Source organism: Chaetodon auriga, chromosome 2 (genome assembly GCF_051107435.1).
Source record: "Chaetodon auriga isolate fChaAug3 chromosome 2, fChaAug3.hap1, whole genome shotgun sequence".
Lineage (NCBI taxonomy): Eukaryota > Metazoa > Chordata > Actinopteri > Chaetodontiformes > Chaetodontidae > Chaetodon > Chaetodon auriga.
Window position 1 is genome coordinate 2621546 of NC_135075.1, and position 22173 is coordinate 2643718.

Genomic DNA, 22173 nt, shown 5'->3' on the forward strand with positions numbered 1-22173 from the left:
TGGCAATCCAATTTCATCAAGGCCTTCAGGATTCATGGCCAAAAATAACTATATGGCCACATCGAGAGAAGCAAGCTCAGCTGCAGGTGAAAAGGTTGTGGAAATGGATAACAATCAGGAAGATGAGGTTCTGGGAGTTGAAGTAGAGGCTGTTGAAGAAGCACCTTGTGGATGAGGATGATAGTTGGGGTTAGGGATCGTTAGGGTAGTCATTCTATCTCTTTAACCTGATCTCAACAGTGGATGTGACAAACCAAATCCAATTGAGACCTACAAAAAGGTTTCACATGCAGCGATCGCCAAGTGCTGACCAGTGTGGTACAACAGCTGTAGAAGTAATTGAATGATTGTAATTGAAAAAGAGGCCATCAGAGCAGTGCTGTTGACACTGATCATACTCCGATCAAAATGTAACTCCGGTTTATAACTTTTATGCAAATCTTCATGACCAGGCTAATTCATTGGTGAACTGTAAATAACAAGTTGATATAATAGTGTAGCTGCGTAATTATGTAAACCTAAATTCAGTAAGCACAAGGTGACATTATATTTCTAAAGCTCTTATTATAAACTAGTGTTTCATGTGTTTTTATGTTGTAATGCAAACACATTATCATGCATACAAATCGCATAAAAATCAAATTACAGGTTATCTGTGGTGTTTGTAGAGATGGTTGTTTCTAGCTAGACAATATGAAGAAGATTCATTGCATGCCTTTTTTTGGTACAGTTGTGCATAACTTAAATCTAACAATTTAATGTGAAATACTCACTTCACAATTATTGAAATAACCAAGCCAAAAACACCATTCATATTGTCTTATGAACTAGTTCATATTAATATGTTACACGGATATGTGAGATAATTTATTGCTGTTTCATTGCGCCCAGATTGCTTTCCTGACTGAACATGTTGTGGCCATAGCCCAATCTCCATGCAGGCAGACAGAGGAAGATGTTCATATGAGATGGCTGCTGCCCACCATAACCCTTGTAAGTGTGAAGCTTGACCACCTCTGGTTCTGCTCTAAGTTCTGCAAGTCACTGATCCATGCCCTTCAAGGAAGTATACAGCAGCAGTTCAGAGACATGCTTGCTGACCGTGACTTGATTGCTGCAGCAGTTCTTCTTACAAAGTTTCGTACATCCTGAATGAGTAATGAGGACATGTTGAAGCAGGTTAAATCATTTCAATTGTTCCTGAAATTGCCAGCTTTTTCTAAATTACAAATACTGTTGTACAGGTATAGTTGTGAGTGTTCTCCAATAAACCTTTCTAAGAACAGCTCCTCATCTTAATAAAATCCTGTTTTTGATGCAAAAACTAAAAGTATTGTGTATTGAGACACATACTGCATTATTGTTGTGAAAGTACAGAGGGGTAATGTCATTCATGTTTCTCACAGAGGTAGATGAATTACAGTACATTTCCTCTATTGGTATTAATGGTAACTGTTGTGTGTAGGTCTGAACTACATCCAGACGCACTAGAACAGGAGCCAATGCAGCTCCTAGGAAACAACTCAAGGTCATCAGAGGAGGACTACTTTAGTATCATGAAGCAGGGCCACATTCAAGAGAAAACCAGACAGAGAGAAGGATACTTGGCAAGTACAGCTACTACAATGGATGTTCTCACGTCAGTCCCACAGCTGATTTTATGTTGTAAGACTGTTTGTAAAGAATTATCTTTAGTTACAGAAAGGAAATGTTTAAAATTACCAGCAGCCACAAGCCAAATATTTTAGGTTTTTCATTCAAGTTTGGCTGCTTGGCAATTGGTTAAATTCCTTTATTGTGAGACTGAAAGATACCATTGTCTTGTTTAAAAGTCAGATTGCCAACCATGTTGAACCAAACCAACTTTTCATCCTCTATAATAACACAATACATTTGGCAAGTACTAACACTAATACTTTAGAACATGTGTAAAAGTAAGCACTTACTTCCTTTTACTCAAATTAATGTGGTACTTTTACTAGAGTACATTTCTGACTTTATTTTTACCTTTACTTAAGTGTTCCTCAACCACTGCTACTAAGTAATAGTTTTGCAGTAAAAATTACATCCTCTGCCAGTATTTGTGGATTCACACTAAGTAGATGGCATTTAAGAAGAGAAACAATTACAGCAATAAAAAACCTGGAACTGTAATGTAAAATGTTTCATTTACACCTGAGCATTAAACTGTGAGTAAAAAGAAAAATCTAAATTTCATGTTCATACCAGGTGAACATTTAAACAATCTGACAGATAACAACAATTATTTTGTTTTATTTGAACAGTGGTTGAAAGAGCCCAGAGCGCTTTTCTCCTTGGTCATCTTGACTTCTGAGTGCACTGTAACAATGACCACAGGTTCAGCAGGAGGGGTCAGAGGAGCCGATAAAGCTGGAGTCATGGCAGAGTCTGATTCTCTGGTGGTTTTTGGGTTCTCCTCGAGGCTGAGGCTTTCATTTATATCCTCCAGGTCCTGGACATCAGTAATGCTAAGAGGTTTAGTAGAGGGTGTTGAAGGAGCTGGTGGAGGCAACACTTCAGCAGAGATTGTCACCAGACTGAACATTGTTGGCTTTGTTCAAGCCATCCTGCACTGCAGTGAAGTCTAGTTCTCTGTTTAGTTCTGGGTTCTCAAGGCTCTAGGCTTTTCATTATAACCTCAATAACTAGAACACTGAATGCAGGTTCAGCAGGAGGTAGCAGATAAGTTGCTGGAGGTGACACCACAGCACAGTTTGTCTCTGCATTTGCTGGCTGCTCCTCAGTTAAAATGAATCATTTTGGACCGGGAGTAGTGTTAGCAGGTTCAACAGTAGGTGACAAATGAACTGGCACTTATGGGCACTGGGGCTGAAATATCTCACAAATCTGTTTCACTGCAACATCAACAACCATACTCAACAGCACTGGTGCAAGGCTTACTTGAATATCACATGGATATGTCTATCTGATCTTTCTTAGGATAGACAGGACAATGTCAACCTGTTGGAGCGGGAGAAGGTGGTCTGATGTTTTACAGTGATCAGAGCACTGGAGAACCAAAACAGCCTTTGTAACCCCAAAAGGCATTTTGCTGAACTTCTGGGAAGACAAATTAAAGAGGGGGCATTGCTGCTTTAGGAAATTACCCATCTGTTGTAAAAATTAAACAATACTTTTGTAACCAGTTTTTTAAAGATTTATGTCTTCAGAAGTAAGAAATGGGTTTGGAGGTGCTATAGACATGTTCGCGAATTCATAAAGTATGAGTAGATACAGACTAATGTGTTGTTAGATTTGGTCTTTTAATATGAATTGATGATCATAAGAAAAAACTAAATACAATCCACTGTTAAAGAGTAAACCAGTAGTTTTTAGAGGTGTTAACAACACCAAGAGGGATTTTTCCCTTTAAACTTCTTACATGGTTTCTTTTAAGTAAATGTTCAAATGATCCAATATGTCATCAGATTAGACAAAAGTTCAAAATCTTAAAACAGATCTGTGTATAAGAACTTTTTCATTGTTCTCCCATTAATCATCTCTTCGCCCCTCAGATATATCTGGTGTTCCTGCGTATAAACCTGTATATGAAGTATTTCCAACTAGCTCCACCCTAAACAGTAGCATGCTGCTTACACAGTGATGCATCAGAATTAATAATCTAATGTCATTTATAATAATATATGGGTCAGAGGGGCAAAACCTTAAGTAAGGCTTAGGTTAGAACATCTGCTTCTCAATCTCTACCGAGGGACAGAGGTAACAGTTACCTGACTTCCCATCTCTCTGAAACAGACAGAGAGGAGATATGAATGAACATGTTCATCCTCTAAAAGATATCCTGCCCTGTGCTCCTCTCAGCCACTGATGCATGACACATTCGTCTATGCTCATCCCTCCAAAGGGGGGACTAGAGCATTCCAGAACTGTTCAGCCCCCTCTGCACTACTACAAGAGTGACAACAGCTGTTCAGCCCATGCCTCTCAACCAGAGAACTGTAGCATGTGATGCACACTGGCTGCCCAGAGCATTACAGCCCTGAGGCACTAATTAAGCAAAATTTAAAGCACAAGATAACTAACAACACAGTCCACCTTAGTACTCAGTATGTAACTGGGACTTCTTTCTGAAAAACAGTACTGTGTTTCTAACAATAACAGACTTCTGTATATATATTTAAATTGTTATTTTTTATGCTCTTATTTTAGTAGATGTGTCATATTTTAGTAGATGTGTCATGCACCAATTTCACCAGAAAAAATTCCTCGTATGTGTAAAAGCATTCTTGGCAATAAAGCTTTTTCTGATTCTTTTTCTGATTCTGTAATAAGTACTTTTCTTGAGTTATATGGGCAAACTTGGATTTGTTAGCGACAGCAGCAAAATCAATTCTGAACAAATACCAGGCATCTATTATACTAAACCTACTATTAATTTAGAAAAGACAAATTTGAATGAACGAACAAATAAACTCAAAGGGGTGGAATGTAGGTGCCATGGGATCCCTGTGATAAATCTGACATATGTTTGACTGAAACCAAACTTTTATTATGAAAAGTAAGTCATTGTACTCAGTACAAGGGTCCAGGCTCCTTCACCTTTCCCACAATCTTCCACATATTCACACCTACGTATGAACTCTTCCCACAGACTCAGCTTTGAGCTCCCATTGGTTGAGTGTGGCCTATAGTTCATGAATTCATCAGGTCAAAAAAACCCCAGCTTCTCTCACTTTCTTTTTCTCTTCCACTTCCACACTCTTACCTGATGGCTCTCTGACTGGCATATGACCTGCTCAGAGCAGACACACCAGCTAATGCCAAGTCATGGAAAAATTCACTCCTGTAAAGTTGGGCATTTTAATATGGGCATCTATGGGACTGACTCCTTTTTTTTTTTTGGAGCCAGCCTCAAGTGACCATTCAAGGAACTACAGTTTTTCCAAGTAGTTAGCTTCATTTTTCAGCGCTGGTGGTGGCCGCTTATAGCCAAACCACTAAGTGGATCTTAGTTATGATTTACACATGTACTCATAGAACTGGAGCTATATCATGTATGCAAACTAACCATCCTCTTTGCTAACCTGGCACTATTATTCTATATGGATCACATGCACCTATTGTGAATGGCCATATACATAGCCACACACGCAAATAGGAAAACTCAAAGCTACTGCTTAACATACTTAACAGACCTTTTGTTGGGACAGCTATAGTTATCAGTATTCTTCCTATCACATAAGAGGGCCAATTCAGGATCAGTTTTGAAACCTTTCAAATCCTGCAGTTCTGTCCATCTTTTGAACAACCAACCAAGGATTTTGTTGTTGTTGTTGTTGTTCTTCATCTTCCGTTAACACTTCTTTTTCTCTTTGCTGATCCTAATCCAGTAACAGCCATAATCACAAAATATAATGTCAAAATAAAATTCTCTGAAAAATAATCTTGCCCGGTGTCCTTTTCACTGATTACCATAGTACTCACTGCAAAACTATGCCAGGGAAAAAAACATAGGCTCTTTGGGTCTGCATGCCGTAAATCATTTTGTCTGATTTGAAGGGAATATGTGTCACAGTATATTCAGTCTCCTACCTCCTTGTCATCTGTTCAGCTGCTCAGCTAGTACCTTTCCACTCTCCTCTCCCCTTGCCAGCCACACCCACCTGCCCACTCACCTGATCCTCACCTGATTCTCCTTACCTATCAGCCCAGTTTTTAAGCTGCTCTGCCACACTCACTCTTTGCCAGATCGTCTCATGCAAGACTTTACCTTTGGACTGATCTCTTGTTACTGGACCTGCCTGCCTTTGACTTCACCTGATCTTCTTGTTCTCTGGTGAATACCTCTGCCTTCAGTATCTGACTAAGAAACTCTAAATAGTTCTGAACAGAACATTGATCTTGCCACATCGTGTACTTTCAGTGACAGTTGTTCAAAATGGGATTTATCTGTACTGTGGTTTATCCGTCTCTGTCATGCCTGAGATCGAAGTTGGTGAAAGCGACTTCCGTGTACTGATGGCACTGCAATTGGGTCCTACACCTACCTGTTACAATATGACCTAGTGAGCAGCATTGACAATAATTACATTGAAATTGCCAATCTTCTCACAGATGGTCTTGTTCATGTAGGTCATACAGAGGTATCAGTATAAAATTGAGACAATGGTTGCTACAATGCTTGCTACATGGTTGCTGAACATGACCTCAGATGGTTCCTACAATGTGTTCTTACTGGTCTCACAACCAGTAAGAACACATTGTAGCATGTTCAAATTAGATTCATTGGGTTAAACCTGATTTGTTTCAAAACTTGTCTGACTGTATCACGATGGTGAGTTTGGATAGCTCATAATAGGCGATGGCTAAAACCTTTTCAAGATGTTTATATTTCCCCTTTAGTTAGACTGTACAACATAGACTAGACATGACTTACCTTTTAATTCCTGAGAAAATTGGGGATCTGGGATCCTTTTTCCTCATGAACTCAATGATTTTGAGCTCTCTCTTAGTAGTTTGGGCAGGGAGATCAGGGGCAGAGGGAAACAGAGCTTGTTCAAGTTCGGCCTCAGATACCGGCCAGTTTAACAACTTAGACACATGTTGACTAGGTGTGGTTTTGGGGAATTTTTTGTGGAAGGGTTTTTGGGAATAGTGGAGGAGGGCCATTTTTGTGAAAATGAACAAGGGAAGAGGTTATTCATGGGAAAAAAGAAAAAAAGAGATGAAAAGTGAGTGCGCAAACAACATGCAAATGAAAGCCAATAGACATGCAAGAGAAAACAACAAAGTCAAAGGATAATTCAAAAGTTAAAAAAAAAAAAGAGGGGTTGAGGTGTCATATTTACATCATATATGTATGGACTGGCTTGTTTGTCCCTAATTTGTCATCATTTGCCAGCTCCAAATTCAGTTTTTATGATAAAGTGATATTTTGAGTTCCAATAATTTTACCATCCAAGGGTAGGTTGTACATGGGGGAAAGGGATGGACATGAGACAGGCCAGCAGTGTGATTTGCACCTGTTTCCATGGACGTGGGAGGCACAGAAGGCAAAGCTGTAGTGTAGCAACGTAGGGTCGATCATGGCTCCATTCTCCGCCCTCTCCAGAAGGTCACTCAGGTAACATAAATGCCGATGGCATCCTCGAACGCCATAGCGAGCACAGTACTCGTCCAAGACAAACACTTGACCGGGACTGAACCAGCCCTGTTGGTAACACATACAAATACTGTTGCGTGATGAGGTGTTGAGGTAAACAAATGTTAATACACAAATATAAATGTCATAGAGGACTGCTAGCTAGGCAGCTTTGTACACAATACTGATACCTTTACCTGTAAATACAATGTAGATTAGATGGGCATATGGCTCTGTGATCACCTGATTATGACCTGAGTGACTGTGTCTTAGTGCATCCTCAGTGAGTCTTAAGGTGTGTTCAGAACATGAAGTAAATCTGTCAAATAGTCCAAAAGCTGTCAAAATCCCTCCCAAACACCTTTCTGATAGTATAATTAAGCAAGCTGCATCCAACAATTTTGTAACTTTTCAAAATGTCAACCCAAATATGCACTCTTTATGCAGTTTTTGGTTATGTATGTGGTGGTGAGCGATTTGGCTGGGGTTGAACTTCTCTCTTAAACACCATGTTTTTCATTCATCATTCAACTACTTCTACATAGCCTTACACAGTGACAGTCACATTGTCATAAAACCTTTCCTTACCAGGCAGGAGTAGGAGTCGTTGAGTCTGTGGTCCAGAGTAAGGCGCTGTACCAACTCAAACAGTGAGCCATGGTCAAAGTTACAGGGGTTGGCTGAAATAAACTCATCCATGCCATGCTTCTGGGCTCGATCAGCATCTGTACATAACCATTTACCCATAAAATGAGGAGGCAGACAGAGACAAAAAAAAAAAAAGAAAGAAATAGGAGGCAAATATCAGACCTTTTGCATACATTTTGCCATGACACATCAAATTGTAGTTAAAACAAATAATCTTATAAAGTGCCAACAATAAAGCAATAGTGTACACACGTTTATAAATGGTTTAAAGTTAACTGCAAGTTTAAATTAGATAAACTAAGTATTTAAACTCTTCAAAATGTAAAAGGACACCAAAGAGTACAGGTTTTGTACAACTGTTCATAAATGTCAGTTTTGATACAACAGCACTCATTAGCTAAACAAGTGACCACATTTTTATAAATGTACAATCAGTCAGTAGGTTATGTATCCAGCACTGACTCCATTATGGTCCCTTCATGACAGTTGCAAGTTTTGACTCTGTAGGAAGGAAAAAGTTTAGGTGGACAGGAAAGTTTTCCAAGCAGCTTTCAGGAAATGACTACTGCTCTAGAGGTTGAGGGTTAGTTCTGAGGTCATGTTCAGGCATATTCATTCATTCATTCATTCATTCATTTTCTTTCTTTCATTCATTCATGTGTCTACATGTCAATTTGAATGTATGCAAAAAAAAACATCAGAACATCTTTTTTATTTTCTTCCATGTAACTACATTGATTTTGGTGTGAGTGCTATCAAAACACACACTCTCCAGTGGAGACAAGTTGCAAGACCAAGTCAGAGTTTGTGATTATGTGGAGGGAGGATCACAGACACTGAAAGCAGTGCAACCACAGAATCGTACTGCTGCCAGCAGCACAGGTGTGCTCATGAACATATGAGTTAATTGCCTTGCTAAGGGTATTTCATCAATGATTTGTGAGGAAGGAGAGCGGAATTATGTTCCCATTAGTTTCATTAAAATGCACCAACAGTCTTGTGACTGATATTTTAGTAGCCAATAACAGATAAGCCTTCAGAACTTGGAGTTGCTGTAGAGTCTATTAGATTGCCTTTACAATGCTACCACTTATCTGTGCTTTGAATAAATATTCTTCTCTTCTCTGCCTTACAACACAGAATATTGCATTGACCACAAATATGCAAGTTCTATGTTAAGCCACACAGCTCAAGAGAAACCAAGGTCCAAAACTGCTTTACTGATAACACCATTGCATAGTCGCCCCATATATTCATTAACCCTCAGCATTTCTAATGCCCTTTACTGCAGTGCCGGTGGCCACAGCCCTATGATCCCTAATTAACCACTGTCCTGAACATGTCAGGATGTGGTAGCCCCACACCAATCTTGACTGCAAAATAGGCAGCTTAAAGTAAATTTAACAAATTTTCACTACTGTACTATCACAGTGCAATAGAAGAAATGGGGGAATTACTCACTGAGCTGTGGGCTGTGTAGAAAACTTCCAGCTGTGTGAACGCTCGCACGTTTTGGCTGCCATTACGCATTCTGACCTTTGTTTGCTTGTTTTACCGAATACTGGCTTGTTTACCGGATACTGGATCTAAGCTGAAATCACTGAATGGATGAACTATGCAGACTTGGGTCACACAACAAACTTCAGAGACATTTTTGATTGAACAGAGACAATCTTCACTGGTGTCCAAGGTACATTCATTGTGGATATATAATTTTGGTGGACTGTCTGCACCACCTGCTCCGCCAACATACAGACACTTGGTCAGGACCTTCTGGTATCACTTTTTAAGGCGCTGAATACCCTTTAGCATAATTTTTTAAGCTGCAGGGTAGTCCGATAGACTTTTATAGACAGCTGTTCTCATTCCCAAAGTGTCAGGTGGCATAGTATAAACAGCGAGGAAAGTCCAAAATCACTTATGGAGGAGGTTAGGGTAGTTGGATGGGTCAACACAGGACTTTCACCCAGGGGACTGGGGTTCATTACTGGGGTAACTTATTTGCCTAAACCTTATCAAATAGTATTGTTGCGTAAACCTAACCAATTAGTTTTCCCGGCTACACCTTAACAAGAAATTTTGGTGCCAAAACCTAATTAGAATTTGTCCGTTTCACTACATAAACCATGTGCTTACTATTGTTCTCGCCAAGCTATATTTTGAAAGTTTAACCAGAAATTTTATATTTATTATTGCTAACCTGACCACAGAGCCCTGCCTGTGATGATGCTATACACTGATCTATCATACCAGATCATTCTTCCTTTGAACTGCTAACTGTCAAGCTATGTCAACCCACAGTCACATTTTGTGTAGATTCAGAATTACTGGTAAGAAAGCTCCATAGTTCAGCATGGAGTTACTCTGTAAGAAATTTCCCTGTTAAATTACAGTAAACTACAGGCAGCTACAGTCGCCAACAAGAAACTGTTATTGTACGGTGTACCTACCGTAATCTATAACAAGTTTATTACTGTGAAAAAAGACTTTGCTGTATAATTTTTACCTTTACAGTTCAATACTGTCAACTGGTAGGTTGCATGATGCTATTATTTTAGTGTTCCTACTGTAATCTCCACATTTCTGTAAAATGTATTACAGAACTGTAGAACGAAAACCTTAAAAATTGCACATAGCACAGAAATGACTTAGACAAGTGAATGTCTTACAAAATTAGTCTTTTATTAAAGTCAATGCTGTATGCAACACATTCAGTAACTGACAAATTTGAAATAATTTCATAAAAACACCATTCCTCATGCTGAACAGTAGTGATGGGAATTTCGGCTCTTTTAAGAGTGCTAGATCTCACAGCTCGGCTCTCATAAAAGAGCCAGCTCTTTCGGCTCCCCAGTGGCTCCTCAGATTTTTTGTTGCTTAAAATAATTTATTACCAAAATAATGTAAAATTATGTGTAAAATTAACTACTAATGTACAAAACATACTTTGTAGCAAATTTTTCAGCAATTTTTCATTTTTTTTGTCTGTCGCGGTTTTGTGTGTGTGTGTGTGCGCACACGTGCACAGTGTCTGTAAACCCCCCCCCCCCCCCGGCTCAGTGTGCACACAAAGAAGCCACCACACATCATGTAGTTGACTAATCATGTGCAGATTGAACATAAAAAAAATCGCAAAAAACAAACCCAAAAATAATCCCAAAGGGGCTCCCACTCCAGCTCCCGGGTAGGAGCCGATCGTTCACTTCAAAGAGCCGGTTCTGAGAGCCGTTTCGTTCGTGACCGACACATCACAACTGAACAGGTTCGCAGTCTGCATGTCCTAGTCCATGTACCCTGTTTCTTTTTTTCTTGAACAATGACAAGAAATGTCTGTATCACATTACATTTATTACATTCAGTAGCCAATACACTTCAAATAACAAAAACAAAATGTAAAACGCAATCCATGAGAATAATTAATCATGTCAAACAGGTTCTCAACAATTTGTATAAAATTTACATATCATACTAAATGCACCCTTCCTTCAGTATCCACCTTTCATGAGTTCTGATCATGTGCACTTGAAAGCAAGTGCAAGAACAAGCCTGGAACTGCATAAAGAAGACAACTGGAGTGAACTATACTGAACTTAATAGAACATTATACTGAGACTTGGTACCTTGAAATAATATGACCATCTTTGGGCTGTTCCTTCGTGAAAGTGAGGTCCTGTGTGGAGAAGTTTTTTTTTTCTTAAGGACAGCCACATGTAGATCAACAGTTGCTTCTTGGACACCAAGAGTTCCTCTCTAGGGGTTTATACCGATGAAGTGCCTGAATGTGTAAAAGCACATATTTGTTGTGGTAAGTCATGATTGTCTGCGTGTTCACCCAATAAAAATTCTTGGGTGTTTTCTTATGACAATGACCTCTATGTCTCATCATTACAATACAATGATCTCATTTTATTAACTATTTTATCACTATGAAAAATGAAACATGATTACAAGTTTCTCCACCCCAAATGGAGAGAAAAACAGCATGGTGCACAATACAAAGCTAGAAATAGCTCAACAACAAATGGTAAAATGAAGGCTAGCCCTCATATAGATTTTACAATAAATCAATGGAGGATCACAAGTTACCATGGACATTTGACAAGATTACAAATTAACATGAGTTAAACATGAATGACCAAGCTAGCTAACTCAACTTAGTTTCTTGATTTGTAGAAACCCAATCCTGTGGCTGTGAAAATCAAATAAAATCGACATGTTACTGGTATCGTGGTTCAACGGAAAGACATCAAATATTGTCCACTCAGCAGCGAAACAGGAGATGCTAGCTAACATTAGCTGAAAACATCTGCATGCATACGAGCATCATGCAGTTAAAAAAAAAAAAAAGAAAAGCTAATATAATGTAAATTCAGCACAGAATGAGATAACAGGGTAACGATGACTTTGATAAAACCAGAGTTACCTTGTTAAGTAAAGCACAGAAGCTGGATGGAAGATGCTGTACTGTGTTTGTGTCCAGGAGGCGAGCAGCACTTGGTGTCCGTCCACTTTGGTGCTGTCCAGTCAGAGTACGGTTGTCTTCAGTTTTCTGTCCTCTTGTTATTTGTCCTCTTTCTAATTATATATTTTGTTAATAAAGTCAACGATCCACAATACTTTACACCTATTGTTTTGTATCTTTACACTGACTGTGTACTAAGTGAGCTGGTCGGACTGGATGCTATACGACTTTGCTCAGATGAGAAATGAGGGGACTGAAGCAACAGTAGCTTGTTGATAATACAGTATTTTGTTCCTCGGAGGCATCGACATTTACAGTATTCAACTGTATTTACGAAGAACAGTACATCACTACAAAATTTCCTCTATTTTTAGAGCAATTTGTTATAGGGGATTACAGTATTGGAGGCACTCATGTTTATTATTTAGCCCCTCCCTCTTGGCAACATCTTCCAGCAGTAGAGTATCATAACATTCTCACTGGCTGGCTGATAATGCACAGCTTTATGTGTCCACTAAGCTCAACTCTATTCTCCCCTTCAGTACACTCACTACTTGTTTCTCTGATTTACAGATATGGATGACAAACATCTAAAACTAAACACTGGTAAAACTGAGCTTCTCCTATTGGTTCTAAATCTACACACTCAAAAACTATTTGTTCACTCCCTATTGCTGAAGCCACTATACCTGTCTTCACAGGGTAAGAGCCTTGGTGTTATCCTGGACAGTACCCTTTCTTCCTCCAGTCATACAAAGAAAGTCTTCCAGATTGCCTTTTTCCATCTGCAAACATCTCTGAACTATGCCCTGCTTGAACACAACACTCACACACTTGGATCACATCATGCCTTGACTGCTGCAATGCAATCTTGGCCGGCTTTCCCAACAAACTTATTCACTTATCAACTCATCCAGAACTATGTTTTATTGCTGATCTTATATGATATACTGTAAGGTGACCTTGAGTGATTTGAAAGGTGGCATAAAATAGAATGTCATCACCATCACCATATCATTTTGCAGGGTTGTTAGGGGCTGTAAATCCATGCAAACCTGCAGGTTGGCTCCACTAGGCTTTGCTGGGGTACAAAGGGAAGGGGGGCACCTTCTCTGTTTCTTGAATTTGGGATTTACATGTCAATACTGTAACAAATCATGCTAAAATGCTGAGCCAATGTTGCACCAACTCAAGCAGTGTTTTGGATTAGATACTAACTAAAGACAGTGATTTTTATTTGTCATAACAATATAATTTCATACTATCCACTCTTCTGCCAGTTGGTCACTACCATTTAATTAACTTTCATTTGACAACTAATACTAAGACAGTGCTATTGATGAGCCTCGGAGGGAAGAATACAATCCAGGTACAATGTACGAATATAACTGAAACCCTAAATATCGGGTGTCTCTCAGGGTATGCAAGTAAAACAGCAATAAAATCCTTCGTAGAAGATTACTAAAACAACACATGAATTAATCTATGCCTACACTTCATTAAGATCTATTGGTGTCCCTAAGCTTCTCTTTCCCAGAATCATCACTTCCCGATTTGTTGCAAAGATCAAAGATATGCATTTAATGCGCAATAAAAGCAAAAGTTTTCTTTCAGTCTAATGTACACAGCACAGTATAGATACTTTGACACCAACCAATATTCTGACCACACAGTTAGCATGATCATATAAGTAAAATCTAAATGAAAATTAAGATTAATGTTTAAGAAACACATTTTGACAAAAAATCTTCTACAAGTTTAAATCACAGGATTATGTAATAATGCAGAAACCAGTTGATACTGTGCCAATTCCAAAGCAAGTAATCACATTGCCAAAAACTGACCAACATTAAACAGGGGGCTTTTGAGGCTCCTTGAGGTCTGGGACCCCATGCTTTGCCCATTTGGTAAACCAGCCTTGTGCACTAGCTCACTAACTACTGAACCCAGTGACAGAGAATACTTAATCACTATCTATATCTCTCTCAGTCCTCATATTGCTGCTTTCACCTCTGTGCACCACTGTGCCCGAAATCACACCCTATTACTATAATGCATTTATACTTACACTTGAGCGTCCACATTCTGTCCCATCAGTCAGGACAAACTTGGGACAAATGTGAATGAAGGTTATACTGAGCTACACACCAATCAAGACATTCTTCAGCCAACGTCCTCTTCACTGCCTAACGAAGGCACCCCAGCTGTCAATCAACAAACAAAACAAAGAGCAGGATGCTGGGAGCTGATTGTGTTCCCTCAACAAGTCCCCCCCAACCTCCCCCAAAAATCTAAAAAGGTGACATTGTGGTGCCCCTTTGGTCTGTAACTGGTGGCCTGTCACGTCTGTTTGATGTGAGTGAGCGGGAGTGGAGGCAGGAGTGCTGGACAGTAACATGCACTGACATTAGTCACCCCCGTCCGTCTGGGCTGAGGAAAGATGGCCCTGACAGTGATTGATGGCTGCTATTCATTTATAGATCCAGAAAAGAGAAACCGGGAGGCAGCGGACACACTGCTGGTCCTGGGTTTGATGGTCAAAAGCATTTGGGGCTATTAGCACGTGGCTTTTTTGTGGACTGATCATGAAACCTATCTAGGTCTTTCTGTCACTACGCTTGCGAAGATCTTCACTTGTGCCCAAATTTTGTCACAGTTTCCGATTTTCAAACTCAAAACAACTGTATTTTAAAGTATCAATGAGTGGGGAGATATGTGTGGGAGATGGGAATTTCTCTTACTACAGCTTTAATGTCTTTAAATTCAACTGTGAACTGTGTTGAACTTATCATTAGTGAGTTGTTTCTGTAGAAATTGTGGTGAGATTGTGGGTTGCTAAAAAGTTGACACTTAGCTGCTTGAAACAGCTGGGAGTTGAATTGCATTGCTTGAAAATTTGGAAGCTGGATTGGACTGCTTCACATAGCTGGAATCTGAACAGCATTGCCTGACATATGGCTGGGAGCTAAACTGCATTGCTGCCTTCACAATGTATGAAGGAACAGCTGAAGGAGGAGATGGAATGATAGGAGAGTATGTGTGCATTCATTTGCCTGTGTGTGTGTAAAGAAAAAAGTCATTGAGAAGGCATCAAGGCTCATGAACCCTGTTGTAAAAAAACTGTTACCTTTTGGGGCTTTTATTTTGAAAATCTGTATTTTGTACGGGTGTGTGCTCGCTTGGACACACATGTACACTTCAATGACAGAGGCAGAGGAATTTCCTCTATACTCTGTGGGGACACAAAAAATTAAACCAGTAGTTACTAAACATTCTAAATGTTATCTGTGAGAACTGTTCCAAGGTCCATGACTTGCTTTGTCTCTGTGTGTGTGTGTGTGTGTGTGTGTGTGTGTACACGCACGTGTCACATCACTTAAGAGTCTTACTTCACTTTTCCATGTTGAACCAGCATAGGGTCTTTCTCTAACCTTCACCAAGCACTTTGGCTTGTCTAAACAAAACCACAAAAACCTTAATTGACCCCTTAATTGACTTTTATCTGCCAGAAGCATGTTGGAATGAAATCTGATGAATTAAGTTAGCAGTGTTTTGCAGATATAGTAAGTTTAGCATGAGCATTTTTCATGGTTGAAATAAATCCATCATCAATAGTCAATCATCACTGAGCCTGTAAAACCTGTTAGTGTGTATACTGTATACAAAGGTAATTTATAAAAGACAGAGCTGTGGTTCCAGGACTACAAAATTTCACACTGTTCATGTAAGTTCTAGCAGAACCAGGATATCCTTCTTTGGATAGAACAAAAAGCATCACAACCTATGATTTCATTCAAGCTACAGAATAATTATGAACTTGTTTTAAGGCACTAAAATGTGTCAAAACAAATTAAACTGTCAGTCATCATGAAAAGAAAAAGAGTAAGCTGTGAAGATCAACTTCACCTCTCACCAGCTGAAAACAAATCTCTTAACTGTCTTTGTTGTTACACTGTTTAAATATAGTTTATTTTGATTTGGGATGGGGGGGGGGGGGGGGGGGTGACATGATGTTATATTATTCATTGCACTGATCCAGGTGTGAACTGACAAGAAGCTATTTGGTAACATTGACTGATGGCTGCATGATTTAATTGTGCAGCAAACTCACTGTATTATTCATGGCCTGGCACTTTTAACGTGGTAATTACCAGCTGCTGGGACTCAGTGGGACTCCAGTGGTTGTGTCAAAAACAGCTCACTCAAAAAATTCACTTACACAAATGTAAGCAGGGGGCAGGAAGTTTTTCGTTTCTTGGGTATGCTGGTCTGCACCAATTTCTGTTTGAGTGTTTTGGTTGGCTATTATTTTGTTAAATTTATGCCTTCCAGCATAGGGTTTTTACAGTGTCTTACTAACTAAAGGAAGCATTTTCATAATGCTTCATTTATGAGATAATATGTACAGTAGATGTCATAGGACTTCAGCTAAAAAAAATGCAGCCCTCTCATTTATTTGAATGGGTAGTTCAAAAGGGCAAACAGTCATCATTATCTTTATTATGCAAGATGCAACATAATTGGATGACTGATTCTAAACGAGTCCGTTTGTCATACATCACTATGAGAGCACGTGGACTTTTAAGATGAAATAAAAAGTGGCTTAGCCATGCTGTATTTTACTATATTTCTTGGCAAGAAGGATGGATCATATGGCTCACAGCCAGGCACAGGGGAGAAAGAAAAAAATGCAAATTTTGTTTTGGCAACTCGTAAATTAACTTGTGAGCAATCAGTTGTATAATCTGTGTGGATCAGGTCTGTGTCTCCTAACCCTCTTCAGGTCCAACATTTCTCAGTTCTGCATAGGTCCAGGTCCCAGCTTTCTATTAATAGATGGGTCCGGTTTGCTTCCAGGTGTTTTTGAGTTTGTGCAAACCTCTTTGGACCTGTGAAGAACTCTACGTGGTGGGACGTGAACGAGGGGGCTCCAGAAAAACAATGCAGGGTCACTTGGCAAAAAGTTGAACCAGGATCAACTTTTGCTGCAACACAGCATCATCTGGTAAAGGACCGTAATTCTGCTATTTACCTCGATAAAACACAGTAGTAACATAACCAGAGTTAAATCATGTCAGTACTACAAACCACTGTGCAGTGTTTTGGCATCTAATAAGCCTTTAAATACATTAAAACACATTGCTCCATCTGGACTGGTCTCACCAAAAACCATGTCCAAAAGATGTCCCATGATGAATGGATAATCATGACACCAAAGCGCATAAGATGTAACGTATGGCAGCATTTCAGATTCAACACCATGATGGAAAAATGGTGGATAAAGGCTGTTTATTGACTTTGTAAAAGTCTGCCTCAAACACCTGTAACGGACAGGCAACAATGCACAGAGAATGAAGAGAACATTACTTCTTCAACAACTTTGATTCGGCCACATGATTTGCATTCAAACAAATTCAAACTAACAAATAATTCATTTGAGCTTGATTTTTGACAAAGGAACAGGCCTTTTGGGTAGTAATGTAGTGTCATTAGAGGACAGGCCCCCAGTGGCTTGGAGGACAGTGTATTTTTTTTTCTATTTTCTTTATTGCTTTCTTTAACCTAAAATTTAACATCATCCTGATGGAATTAAGTACAATGTTAGCAGTGCTAGAACAACAGTCCAGTATTCAAAAATTGAAAAAGAATTGAAAGTTCATTTAACCATATATTCTTGCAAGAGCAAGCCCAATTATGGACAACCCTTTTTTCACAAAATGGCTGCACATGTTCTTGATCTGAACAAGTCATTCTGTTTGGCTTAAAAATGCACAAATTTCAGCCCATAACAACCTAAATAGTCTGACTGTAACTGCTGCAAGATATTATTTTCTGATCCTCATTAATTTGTACAGTTAATTGCTAGATGATAGATGGGGTAACTTCAATTGATTTATGCTGAACATTTCAAGTCTGACCATAAATGAAAAGAAAATTAAATTTGCTACAAAATACCAACAATAATACTTTGCAGAGGGAGCATTATCAAAAGAAACATCTACATTTTTAAAGCTGTCCAAGTTCAAAAGGCTTCTTCTGCTTTCATGTATGACCCAAAACATCCTTCCCATGAATAAGAATACACCACATTTGAAAAAAATGGTATAGTCTCATCCTAAATTAGAGGATAGCAGCCATCACATATACTGTTTAAAAAGTAGACATGCTATTAGCTTTGCAGCAATGACAAACATGAAATCCTTGTGGGAAAAAAAAAAAAAAAAATTAAAAAAAAATCTGTGAAATTTAATCCTGACCTACAATGCAGTGTGATAGTAGGCTGATCCATAACACATGAATCTTGTTAATCCCTGTTGTACAGATGGCAGACAGGAGCACAGCCAAAGCAAAATCATTTCCGCATGCATGTTAAATTACATAGAAGTTAGTATATTTTGTATTTCTGTCCCCCAACAGAAATAACAAACACAAAGTTATTAAAAGAGGAAGAGCAATGGACAACAAAAGGAGGAAAGAGAAAGAAAGGGAAAGAAAGCACTTACCCTTTAATCCAGCTACAAGATAGCAGGGTCAGGGTTTAGATGAAGGAAGAAAGAAGAAAAGGAAGAAGGAACAAACAGAGAAACATAAAGACACACAGCAAAGCCACCAACACTTTAACACTACAGCAGTTCTACAACAAAGAGCGAAGCAGCACACAGAGAAACAGTAACAGTAGAAACATGTACAGTACATGACCAGAAAGAAGACAAAGTAAGGACATCATTGGCTGATGGCAGGACAGCAGACATATGGGACAGCTTCAAGTCCCTGAGTATCCCACAGGCCAATGGGAAGAGAAAATTTTGTGGAAGACAAAGCCCCTCCATGGGATGTGTCATTAAATAGAAGAAGTGGTTGACATCAAGAAATACTACCAGTGCCTAGAAAAGGCCAGGCTGAAGGACAGCATAGAGACTCTGATCATGACAACATAAGAACAGGCCCTAAGCACCAGATCCATAGATGCAGGGGTCTACCACTGTACTCTACCAGGATCCAAGGTGCAGGCTGTGCAAAGATGTCCTTGAGATAGTTCAGCACATAGTAGCACAGTGTAGGATGCAAGATAGGACTTCTAAAAACAGACCTAAGATCTTGTGGGACTTCAAATTTCAGATTGACAAGCAATCGCTGCCCAGTGGTTGAAAAGGAGCAGAAGAGGGGAGTTGTGATAGATGTGGCAATCCTAGCTGACGGTAACATTAGAAAGAAAGAGCACAAGAAGATTGAGAAGTATCAGGGGCTGAAGGAACAACTGGAACAGATGTGGATGGTGAAGTCCAAAGTGGTCCCTGTGGTAATAGGAGCATTAGCGACTGTGACTCCCAAACTGGGAGACTGGCTCCAGCAGACTAGAGGTACAACATCTGAGGTCTCTGTCCAGGGGAGTATAGTCATAGGAACAGTTAGGATACTGTGCAGAATCCCCTGTGGTAGTAGACCCACGCTTAAGGAAGACACACTCTACTTTATGTGGGTAGTGTGGGGGTGACATTTACATACATTTACACACATGTACACACCATGTACACACACACACACACACACACACACACACACACACACACACACTAAGGCTACAATAGGAATGTCTTCATGTGAAATCATTAAATGGGGATCTTAATATTAAAAATGTAACAATTACACAAATCCAGGCTCAAATATTTTTTTCTAAAAATGTGATCAGCTAAAATCATCATCACCATGTGTGGTGCGGCACTCTATAAGACAAATAAGGATCTGAGAGTTGAAAACTTACAAAACTGAGATATGGGTGCATCAAGCTGTGGCGCTGTGCCTCCCTTTGAGTTGAGTTTCTGGACTTGGGTGGGAGGAACTGGCTTGTGTGACTGGCCAGTAGCTCGGTACATCGCCTGCACCCATAGAATCCGGTCCTGCTCATCATCACTGGCAAAGATCACAGTGTCACCCTCTTTCACAGCATTGAAGAATGTCCGACCTCCATCGAGACCTGAAGGATGGACAGAGTACTCAATTTAACGGGATCACACATTCCATACAAAAATGAGACAAAAAAGAACTTTTACCCCGTGTTCCCACCAAACGCGATGCCGCAAGATCGCGCGACAAGATTACATACAAAGTCAATGCAAAGACGCGATTTGGGGCGTCATCGCGCCGGGCGATGCGCTGGACGCGATCGTGCGGCGCGATGGACGCGTTGGCCGCGAAAATCGCTCCCATCGCGTCGCCCCATCGCGCCATCGCTCGAGTTGAAATAATTGAACTTTTGCGGCGAATTCGCGTGAAGACGCGCCGCGACAGCCTATCAGCGTTGTGATCGTCATCGACGTGGTGACGTACGGCGACCTGGTGTTCCCAGGCGCAAACCAAACCGCCAGAAACAATGGAGGAGCAGCTAATTGTTGCTGTCACCACTCACCCAGAGCTGTATGACAGTTCCTGTCCCCTCTACAGGGTCAGGAACAAGACAGACCAGGCCTGGGTGAGCGTGAGCGAGGTGTATGGACTATGGTGGTTAGCGATGGTGGTTATCTCAGCCATGGTCGACGAGAGAATGAAATGGCGGAAGAAATGTTGTTGTTTGGGCGGGCTCGTCGCGTGACGCGATGCCGCGACAAGGCGTTTTTTTTGCATATTGGACCAGCATCAAAACTGGAGCGTGTAGCGCGATGCGATTTCATTTGATGCGCGATTAAATCGCTTTCATCGCGTTCGGTGGGAACACGGCGTTAGAAACGTCCAGTGTCCCGCTGGAACAAGTGCAACAAAACTAGTAGGACAGTGATGGAGATGTCAATCAAGCACAGTTTGTCCACACTCACATCATATTCAGAAGAGGTCTACTTACACAACATGCATGAAAACACTTGAGTAGGCAGACTGCCGTGTTCCCACCAAACGCGATGAAAGCGATTTAATCGCGCGTCAAATGAAATCGCGTCGCGCTACACGCTCCAGTTTTGATGCTGGTCCAATATGCAAAAAAACGCCTTGTCGCGGCATCGCGTCGCGCAACGAGCCCGCCCAAACGACAACATTTCTTTAGCCATTCATTCTCTCGTCGACCATGGCTGAGATAACCACCATCGCTAACCACCATAGTCCATACACCTCGCTCACGCTCATCCAGGCCTGGTCTGTCTTGTTCCTGACCCTGTAGAGGGGACAGGAACTGTCATACAGCTCTGGGTGAGCGGTGACAGCAACAATTAGCTGCTCCACCATTGTGGCGGTTTGGTTTGCGCCTGGGAACACCAGGACGTCCGTACGTCACCACGTCGATGACGATCTCAACGCTGATAGGCTGTCGCGGCGCGTCTTCACGCGAATTCGCCGCAAAAGTTCAATTATTTCAACTCGAGCGATGAAGCGATGCCGCGATGGGGCGAAGCGATGGGAGCGATTTTCGCGGCCAACGCGTCCATCGCGCAGCGCGATCGCGTCCAGCGCATCGCCCTGCGCGATGACGCCTCAAATCGCGTCTTTGCATTGACTTTGTATGTAATCTTGTCGCGCGATCTTGCGACATCGCGGTGTGCAGGGGCTTTCACAACAAATTTGCACTTCATACTGCGATGCGCGTCCTTCCTCAACAGTGCTTGTTGTCATGCACTGCACATCTGTGTGATATGGTTGCTGTTACCTGACTGGGGGTCAGTGTAGTCCACAGTGTAACCATCCAGTTGGAGGAGCTCCACGGGCTCGGCCTTCTTCTCCCTGTAGCTGCACATGGCAAAGGTGTACTGACTCACCTGTGCCAATCACATTGAGAGAGAGGAAATATTAGCCAGAACCACCACACCACAAATTCCTTTCTCACTGTCTAGTATCTACTATATAGCATCCATTCAATATGAAAACGATAAAGGAACACGTGTTTGTAGAAATTGTTAGGGGTTGTGTTGTTGCTGCTGGTTGGTGGGCTGGAGTTGAGGGGTTGGCAGACATGCAT

At 40.6% G+C, this 22173-nt stretch overlaps 1 protein-coding gene across 3 annotated transcripts in view; it reads right to left on the minus strand.

Annotated features, from left to right (window-relative positions):
- cadpsa (Ca2+-dependent activator protein for secretion a) overlaps positions 1-22173 on the minus strand; it is a 196222-nt gene that overhangs the window by 75579 nt on the left and 98470 nt on the right. For 2 of the 3 annotated variants that reach the window (XM_076749685.1, XM_076749676.1), the window contains exons 10-13: positions 21865-21973; positions 19996-20208; positions 7712-7848; positions 7005-7192 (exon numbers count right to left, since the gene is read on the minus strand). In XM_076749685.1, the coding sequence (XP_076605800.1) occupies positions 7005-7192; positions 7712-7848; positions 19996-20208; positions 21865-21973 (647 nt within the window). Of the gene's footprint in view, positions 1-6418; positions 6590-7004; positions 7193-7711; positions 7849-19995; positions 20209-21864; positions 21974-22173 lie in introns of all 3 variants that reach the window. The other variant, XM_076749669.1, reaches the window with a different exon arrangement.